The 9,930-nt window shown below is 35.9% G+C and overlaps 1 protein-coding gene across 1 annotated transcript; it reads right to left on the bottom strand.

Moving 5' to 3' along the window:
* Positions 1-245: 245 nt before the first annotated feature.
* Positions 246-8,068, bottom strand: LOC127787180 (uncharacterized). Its single transcript, XM_052315087.1, has 3 exons — positions 7,639-8,068; positions 3,388-3,552; positions 246-1,393 (listed from the first exon to the last, which is right to left on the bottom strand). Exons 1-3 carry the CDS (start codon positions 7,702-7,704, stop codon positions 1,187-1,189), a joined length of 438 nt encoding a protein of 145 aa, XP_052171047.1. The 5' UTR covers positions 7,705-8,068; the 3' UTR covers positions 246-1,186.
* Positions 8,069-9,930: the final 1,862 nt, after the last annotated feature.

The following is a 9,930-nucleotide window of genomic DNA, read 5'->3' as shown; positions in this document are numbered from 1 at the left end:
CATTATATAGTTGTGTGCTATAGTTTTTGGGGTATGAAATTCTGATATGATTCTATAGCTTTTGAAATGGAGACTCTTTTAAGTATTTTGATTGAGTTAGATTCATTTAATTTTACTTTGTTATGACATTTCCATAGGTTATGACTATAAACAAAATCACGTTCATCAGTTGAATTAGTAACTAAAAATAACTTTTTGGATATGGCTGTAACAGGAAAAAAAAAAAAAGCACTTAGTCAGTTGAGTGGGTGTCACGTGATTATTTTCTATTCATTCCTGGGATTAATAGTTGTCTGTAACGTGTGGAGACCTTTTTGTTTAGGGGTAAAGTATTAGTGAATCATGGTAGATGGGGCCAAAGTGTAAGTATTCCCAAAGCAAATGTACCCCCCAAGAGCCTCTATATATGTCCAAACCCCACCACAAAGGCCTAAAACACAAGTGTCTTAAAATGGCACGGGGAAGAGCCTTGTTTACCTCGCTTGCTCTTTTGCTCTTCCTCCTCGCCTCTTCCGAATTGCTACTGCTGCTGCTGCATTCAGCTCCTGTTGCTGCTGGAGTCCCGGAACCAGAAGAGAAGCATGGCCAGGACCGGAAATGCGTGTGGCAGAGGAAGCCATGGATGAACCATGGAAGCCTTCGCGGGCCTCGGAAGCACCTCGTCAACCCAACAGCCGAGCATCCATTCCAAGTTCGCGAATTGCCCGTCTAATCATCTGTCTGGACAGTCGGATTCTACTGTCGGGTTTGTGTACCCATCGCCCTTCCACCTGCAGCAGTTGAACTCTGTCAGCATTAAGTACTTGTGAATGTGTATATTGTTCAGGCTGAAACAAAATTTATACGAAAAGTTATGCTGTGTTATTTCCCTGAACAATCAAACCTCTGAAAGACAACAATCTGGATCACATCGATTCACTGAATCCACGAAACCTGAAAGAACTCAATCAATGAAATCCTAGTGCCATATAAAAATTAAATGAAAAACTCAATCTTGTTGCAGTGTCATCAGCTAATCGATAAATTCAAAAGGTTTCAATTGTCTGTTGATGTACATTCATACGGTGTCGCAATAGTACATTTGGAAACATGTATTTTCAAATTTCAAGTAACTGACTGAGACGGTAGAGGAACCGGAAAGAAAGGTCATATAAGTTTGTGATTTTTATACAACAATTATGAAAGCCTATATCCCAGATGCGTTATATTCTTCAAGAAATTTCAGGATATCAGGTTCGGGTGCACTGCTAGATGGTAGAATCCCGCGGTTGGTATGGGGCCATGGTTTTGGCTGGGACGCATCAGATTCAGTGGGGGTTCTCTGCTGCATAACTGGCAAGTCGGGCCGCCTTCGTACACCTGCAGATGCTCGCTCCTTCCAAATTCGTCCATCCTTACAAATAAGTATGTATCAGTATTTGAACTATAAGCGAAAGAAAAATGGCATAAACCTGCTGTAACTTTGGCTGTGAATGTATTAGTATCAGTATTTGGGAAAGTATTCCCTCAAACAGTCCCAAAGAACATGGACTTGTGTGCCATGTAATATTACTAACAACCAAAATCATCTAAAAGCTTAAGCTGCCACAAGAGGGGTAATTTTATTTCTTATGTTATACTTGTTTACTCTAGACATGTTACAAGAACCATCATCTACCAATTCTTCTTATTGCAGCAATATATTTAGCAAATCTTTACTGCATTAGTAAGAAAGTTGAATACTATATCACAAATCCAGGCTAGCCACCTACTGTCGGAACTCTCTTGTCAAGCATTAGCACTGGATGCTGGGCATGACTAGCCAATCATTGATCTCTGTTGATTGAATGGAGCAATTACAAAAATTGTAAGTGATCATCTATCAATGCTACTTTAGAATGAAACAAAGGAATAGGTTTATTGGAGCATCCTTCCAAATTTATCCTTCTGGGTATTGGTTCGTGAATCTCAGCTCCTGTAATCATCCAGGGTACCACGTGATACTTAAGGCCATAAGTTTTTTACTTAAGATGGGCATCCATGAGTAAAAGAACCATTGTATGAGATAAATAGCATTACTTAGCCCCTAAAAAAAAGATAACTAACATAAACTTCCCCAAAATGGTTCCCTTGCTCCTTAAACAAATCCTACATATGATACCTTTATTGTTGACAATGCATACATAATTCAAATATATGAACATCAATGAGCATCCCATATTTACACATGTTTCATTTCCCCCTGGACCTGGAAACTTAGAATTCCATTATACAAAATTGTAAAGGATTTTCCCATTTCCTTGCCAGTGCATGAGAGAGAGAGAGAGGAGTCTGTTTTCTATCTTCAGTTCAATATATAAATTTATCTTCTGCAGTTCCTTCATCTCCTTGGTGATAGGTAATTGCCATATCTAATTATCCACTTCAAGTTTTAATGATGATTGAATGCATTTTGTACTAAAAAAAAGAAAAAAAATATTCCAAACATTACAGCAAATAGTGTTGGATTCTCCTTTCTTCCACCTCAACTACAAAATATAGCCTTATCAGATGCACAAGTTGAGCTTTTGCCAACTCCTTGCTAATAGATAACAAGCCAAAAACAAAAGGGCATCAACTGTACGTCCGGCTCTCTGCTTTTCCATGCTCAACAGAGTCATATTTGTATACAACATTCTCTTTATTTTTTTGCAAGGAGGCTGATTCCATAACTCAGAAACAAGACATTCCAATCAAAAAGAATGAACCTTACTGTTGCAACCAAGAAATAGATAACAAACCACACTAAAATCAATTCTTGTCTTTGGTTTCTATCATATCTTTCTCATTTTTCTAGGATTACTTTCCACATTTTATATACAACTAGGTTGAATGGTTGATTAAGGTTGGTCTAAAATAGATAATATTTGGGCATGACAAGCCATAGACACTAAATAAGCAGAAGAATGTAAACTTTTTTCTGATATCATAAAGAGAAAACATGCAGTCATACAGGGAAAACCATATGCAGAAGTACTACAGCGAATTTATACCCTAGTTAGAAACATAAACCTGCAAGTATAACACCCCCTCCCACTTCCAAATGACTCCTCTATGCACAATTGCTAACTTCAACAGAATAAGATAGCTCCGTTTTCTTTTGAAAGGGCTCCAGCCTGCCCCAGCCCCCGGGGATTTTTTTATTTTTTTGGCTTGATAACATAAAATATACTGATTATGAGTTTATTACATAGAAAGGGAACTGCAGCTCCATGCATAAAGTCAAAAGCAAAGCCCAAAAACACAAAACATTAAATTCAAAAAGACAAGTGATGCATATACAGTCTGTCTGTCCCACATTATCTACATCACAAAATCCATGAAGATGGATATAAAATTCTATTTACCCGAAACCATGTAGAAGCTTACATTCAAAATTGAAGGTTCAGGTAGTGGGCACTGAATTGGTCGATCATTGTCAAGAGGTTCAGCAGGGTGTTCAAGTGGCTTAAACTCTACTGCAACTTCAATCCCATGACCGGTGGCTGATGCAGCACCTTCCTCTAAATTGGGGGGTACTACTTCCCTCTCTTCCTTCAGAAAATAAAGCAACTAAATAAGTTAAAGATTATAATAACTAATAAGAGACAAAAATTAATCATTAAGAATAAATCGTGTCCTTGTGAATGCATGCAAGCACCAAAACTTATCATACATAATCGAAGGTAGAAATTGAACCAAGGTTCGCAGGAAATTAAGATAAGGAGACAAGCATTGTTCCAAGATCACTCTGTAGCAAAGGGTCAACAGATCAAGAGTAAAATTTGGACTGAATTTAACATGCATATTAGTAAGGCAATAGACATAATTCCAAGAACATCCTTTGGCCAAGGGTTGATAGGTCATATCTCCACAATATGAACAAGAAGGGATTAATCAACTGAGGATTTTCCTGTTGGGCTTACAAGCCATTGGCCCACTTATTAATTTAAAATTAATATGGGTCCAGCCCATGCTTATAATAGTTGGATGGCAAGCATTGTTTTGATGATGAAGCAGCAACCCAAAAGCAACAGAATTGAATATGTATATACACAGGCGCTTGCACGGAACGGAGGTTTTTAAGGAGAAGCGGCCGCTGCTTGATTTTATTTGAGGAAGGAGAAGGCTGCAGCTGCTTGATTATTGGAAGAGGAAGGCTGCCGCTGCTTGATTATTGGAGGAAGAAGTTTGTGCCTTTCTACTTCAATTTCTGCTTCCTCTCATTGATTGTTTGGTGAAGCATTTATTTCCTTTTACTGTTATTTTGGGTTCCATCTATCATTACATAGATGATGAAATCTGTGGTTGCCAAGAATTTATCTTGAAGGTGTTTTCTGGATTACCTCTTGATTTTGGTCAAAAATCTAAAGAAGAAAAGTATTGTATTCTATTATTTTGTGATAGTGGAATTGTTAGTTTGCCCTGTTGATTTTCCCTTCACATTGGAGGGTTTTACGACGTTAAATAATTCTTGGTGTTATTGCATTGGTACTTTATTTATTCTGGTATTTTATTGCTTGTAGTGATTGTCTTGAATTCCTATTTTAATCACACGGTAAGAAGAGAATATATTTGTGTTGGCGTATCGAAAATTTCCTAAAAGTGGTATCAGAGCACAAGTTGAATTGTGTGGATTAAAATGGAGGATACAGTTGGTAGTGCTATGATTAGACTCACTAATCATAATTGGGTAAGGTGGAAGCCTAGAATGGAGGATATCCTTTATTGTAAGGATTTGCATGATCCTATTGAGGGTGATCTGGGGTGATCCTATTGAGGGTGATCTGGGGTGATCCTATTGAGCATGATTAGATCATGCAAATCCTTACAATAAAGGATATCCTCCATTCTCATGATTGGCGGCTTCTCCTTAAAAATCTTCGTTCCGTCCAAGCGCCTACGTATATATATACTCAATTCTGTTGCTTTTGGGTTGCTGCTTCGTCATCAAAATTGGAGGCCCAACTAAAATTGCAATGCTAGCCATCCAACTATTATAAGCATGGGCTGGACCCATATTAATTTTAAATTAATAAGTGGGCCAATGGCTTACAAGCCCAACAATCTAACTGCAAGACATTGGCTAAAGGTTCCTCTTGCTCCAAGCCTCAATCAAGGATCATAGTTCAGTTAAAACCAGAAGATGAGCATTACGATACAATCTTAGAAGACAAAGGAATGAGCACGCATTTGCCTTTAGCAAAAGGAAAGTGATATTTATGTTGAGTACATGGGCTGAGAGGTATAAAATTTCAATTTCACACTTACTTGCCTTTTGTAATTTCGCCCTCCTTGACACAACACACAAGTCGTCATTGTTAAAATCATTATTATGCTTAACAATACGTCCAACCATCAAACCCGTTCAAAAAAGAATTATTCATTACAAGTCAAACAAAAAACTAAGAATTCAATTAGGGTAAATTGCACCAATGACAAGGGCGGAGGGAGGAGGCATGAGGTTGGCGTCCAAGTCAAGTCAATGACAAGGGCGTTGGCAATGACATCATAAATTTAAAGAGGGCGAGATGTGTGATGTCACAAGGGAAAACAGTGGCGGGCTCTCAGATATATGGCAGCTTTGGTTGTCACGCTCTATAGAATACACCAAATCTCCAAATGAAAATGAACACGCATGCCAGAACTTCATTCCTATCATTCAATATGCAAAGTTTCCTTAGGTTTTCAAATAAAATGAACACACCAAATCTTCGGTTTTTGTACAGCTTCCTAATTAGGAAGCTAAATTCCTTGGTTTTCACAAAGCTTCATTAGGATTCAAAAAGCAAAATCCCTTGGCTCACGTTTAGACACAAAGGTTTCTAGAAGCTTTATTTATTTCTCCAACACCTTCACATCACATCACATCACACATACACATATAGTTTAATGGAAATGCTATCTGTAATTTAATACCTTGTTGTGGCGTATATTTGGCTTATATATTTGATCTTTTTGAGGTTAATTATTTCGTACAACGTTTTGAATGTGCCTTTTAATTTTTTAGATTGAAATTTAGTTTTTTGTATTTAATATTTGAAGCATGTTTAGAAAACTGGTTCGGTTCTTCAAGAATTGGCCCTTTTTTTGCCAACCGATTTTTTGGTAGAAACCAAACCAGTCTGGTAGCCGGTTCCTAGTTTTCTTGGTTGAACTGGTTAGTCTGGTCCAATTTTCAGAGCAATAATTTTAACACATTTTTCAGATTGCATGTGTTTGTTTGTGCCAATTTACCCAAACTTTGAAGTATATTATAGAATTGTGTGATGAATTTTAATTTTATTTATTTTTAGATTATAGTTTTAATTATTATATATTTATTTATTTGATCAAAATACACCTTGATTCAACCCCGATCCAACTATTGATTCTTGAAGCTCTCCCCTTTTCTTTTCGATTCAATACCCCAGTTCAGTTTTCTAAACGTACATCAAATGTTAACTATAAAAATCATATTTCAATCTAAAAAAATGAAATATATATACATTCAAACTTCAAAGTGTTGTATGGAAATAATCTAAAACTAACCAAATACATAAGCCAACTATGCACAGCAAAGAAGTACAAAAATATATTTGCATGATGTGAAGGTGTTGGAGAAATAAATAATCAAATATATTAGACAATTATACCACAACAAAGCATAAAATATATATACATGTACATACATATATATTGTGTGTGCTGTGAAGTGTTAGACAGCTGGAGAATAGACAAAGCTTCTAGAAACCTTCCTTTGTGGCCAAACATGGGCCAAGGGATTTAGTTCCCTAAAAAAACCTTTGCAAAACAGAAGCTTTGCTGTGAAGCTTGTGAATTTTACGAGAAGGATAAAGATTTGGTGTGTTCAAATTCATTTGAAGATCCAACATCTTCTATAGAAGATGGTAGCCATAACCATTGGATATCTAAGAGTAAGAGCCCAACCTTGCTTTCTCCTTGTGACATAACAGTCTCTCTCCCCCCCCCCCCCCCCCCCCCACAACTTTTGCAACGTCCTTGCCGCCACCCCATCGGCAAGCTCACCTCCTGGACACCAACCTCATGCCTTTCGCCTCCACCAACAAGTCCGAGGTTTTATAGCTGAAGATGAAGAGCAATTATCCCCGTGAAATTGCCGATTCATCCGCCCAGTTCTTCAAGAACTGGCCTTGGTAGGAATTGAACCGGATCAACCGGTTGAACCGGCTGGTCTGGTACTGTTTTCAAAACAGTGCTCCCAATACCTAAGAAAAGACCAAACCAAACCCATCTTCTCTGGGACCAATGACGAAGGCCTAGTGTCTCAAAGAAGTCCTCAACCCCAACTAAAACCCAAATCAAAACATGCCTTACCTGCACCTACAATCATCAAATTTAACGACCTGATAGGATACACCATCTATAGATGTTTACTAATATACGCGTGCGTGTGTATGGATGTAAATTGCATAGATAATAATACACAACGAAAATGCAATTATTCCATAGGCAAGCAAAGGAGAACGCATACAGGTACAGCCATAGACAGTAGACATCCAGATCAGCAAACAAAGCAATCGACTGGAGAAAATAGAGCACAAAAATAAACAGCACATATCTGGAGACAGAGCGACCAACTGAAGAAACGCCGGAGAAAATTGAAATGGAAAACCTTACAAGTGCACTTTGGGATCGGCGGTGGCCGTTCCTGTTGCTGGAAAATCGGGAGAAAATGCCCACCATTTTTGGGGCTTTCACATCTGACCTCCCGAACAACCCAATTCACCCCAAACGAAGAAGCTCTCGAAACAAAAAGAAGAACAAGAATCAGATTTGTGTTTCAGAAATGGTGAGGGTAGCTTGCGTAATGGATTTTGTCTGGATTCTCTCTGGTCTGCAGAAGCCAGAAGGCAGTGAAGGCGAATGTCTGTATTGTAAACGTGTAAACGAATGCCGACGGGGGAATCATTAAAGAAATGGTAGAAATTTTGAATGAAACCCAGCTGGTTAAGCCGAGCACATGGCCATGTGGACCGTGTGTTCTTGCAGCTTCGAGAGCGAGCGACAGAGAAAGAGAGATACGCGGTCGCTTTGCCTGTTGGGGAGATTGCTAATGTCTCCCCGTCCCATCTATGAAATTTTAACCAATTTTATCACTTTTAAATGATAAATAATTTAGTGGAAAATACCAAATTAATTTATGTACTTTATCCTAAGGGCCAAATAAGCTCTCCAAATTTCAAATTTTAGACCACATTAGCCTTTATAGCGATATTATTAACATGTCATCAAAAGGCATTTATATTATGACAATAGAGTTACCTATATCCCAATCAAATCCTAATTGCCAAAATCATACTCAAGTTGAAGTTTTAATTGTTGGTTTGATTTGGATGATAAGTCTCTTAACACAAAACTTTAATAAATATTATTTAAATTATATTAAATTAAATTATTTAGACTTAAAGTCTAGACACGAAACCTTTTAAGTTAATGAAATGGTTTTGAATATGTTTTTCAAATCAATAAACAATACTTAAAATGTTTAATACGAATAGAATATGGCTCTAAAAAAGATGCACGAGCATTATTGAATATTAAAATTTAATAAAAACTATCAATTCATTTTAGTTCATTATTTTTTAAATTAATGTTTCAAAATTAAACAATCAACTATCGAATCTAAAAAAGTAGTCGATTGCTTTTTAAAAAATTCAATAGAGTTCATGTTTGAAAAATTACTAACAAAAAATAACTATATTCTTGCATTTGTGCTGACTTTTTTCCATTTTGATATTCAAATGGCTACAAATTTGCCGAGGTCATTTAAGGTTATAAATACAAGTCATTTTGAAGATCTAAATAGCTCTTGAAGTAGTTGGTTTGTACACTTTAATTATCGTATTTTCATATTCCTTTTGAACTTCATTGTTTCATTATTTTAGTCTTCGAGACTTGTTCTTATTTTGTAAAATCTTTTTACTTTTGTTGTAATAGTATATCATTTTGAGATTATTGTGGTAGGAGTTGCGTTTCTCATTTTTCATTGTAAGAGTTTTTTAGCGAGAAATACTAATATACTAGTAGGACAGATAATAATTGTATTAGATTATAGTTTGCAATCCAAATCTTATTTAGTTGATTTTAAAATCTCTAGCTAGATGTTAGAATTATGGATATAAGTTGAAAAATGTTGAACCACTATAATTTTTTTGTATCGTTTGTGTATTTACCATTTTCAAACTCTCCATAACACTTAAAAGCACTTTTACATAGAATCATACATTACTTATTATTTTGAGGATATTTTTAAGATCATCAAAATTTGTATTTGCTATATTTCTTGAATGTGTGGTGTCATATATATCAAATTTTATCTAAGATCAATTATTCACACATATGCCACTAAAAATTATTATGTTCAATTTGAATAAGGTATGGTTATTTGATCACAAATGACACTATAAATGCAATTGTGAATCATAATAGCGTGGGGCTTGTGTTTTGGATTATTGGGGTCATTTTTATCCATATTTCAAATTTATTTTGTCACGGGTTTAAAAGTATAGTGGGTTATTTGATATTTTTGAAATAGAATATCTAATTGTACTTTAAATTAAAAAATACAATAAAATTGTCATTTAAAAAGAAGAAAACAATTTAGTCTTCAAACCAAGTATGTGATCCATTTTAGTACATGCCCTAATAATTTATATCTCAATGGTAAGCTAATGAGTTAACACTAAACACTTGGAGGTTAATTGGGCCTTCTCATTATTGTCTTCTACTCCCAGTGTACCTATCGAGCAAATTGTATGAGCTTGGTTTATGGGCATTTGGGCCTACCCATTGCTTGTGAATCATGTTTTCCAAGTATTTTAAAATTTTAAAATTTTGAAACTAATTTTGACTTTCCTTATAGTTTACAAAGTATACAAATTGACCATTTTACCCTTATACAAACAATAT

The sequence above is a fragment of the Diospyros lotus genome, chromosome 12 (genome assembly GCF_014633365.1).
Source record: "Diospyros lotus cultivar Yz01 chromosome 12, ASM1463336v1, whole genome shotgun sequence".
NCBI lineage: Eukaryota > Viridiplantae > Streptophyta > Magnoliopsida > Ericales > Ebenaceae > Diospyros > Diospyros lotus.
Note: the sequence above shows the minus strand (reverse complement) of the source record. Positions and strands in the feature narration are given on the sequence as shown.

What these genes read in the sequence shown, in the direction of transcription:
- LOC127787180 (XM_052315087.1), bottom strand. Translation starts at nt 7,704, where the DNA reads ATGGTGGGCATTTTCTCCCGATTTTCCAGCAACAGGAACGGCCACCGC. An exon ending in GCCGATCCCAAAGTGCACTT is followed by an intron (nt 3,553 to 7,638) that starts GTAAGGTTTTCC and finishes TATTTTCTGAAG; the next exon opens with GAAGAGAGGGAAGTAGTACC. An exon ending in CTGAACCTTCAATTTTGAAT is followed by an intron (nt 1,394 to 3,387) that starts GTAAGCTTCTAC and finishes CTTATTTGTAAG; the next exon opens with GATGGACGAATTTGGAAGGA.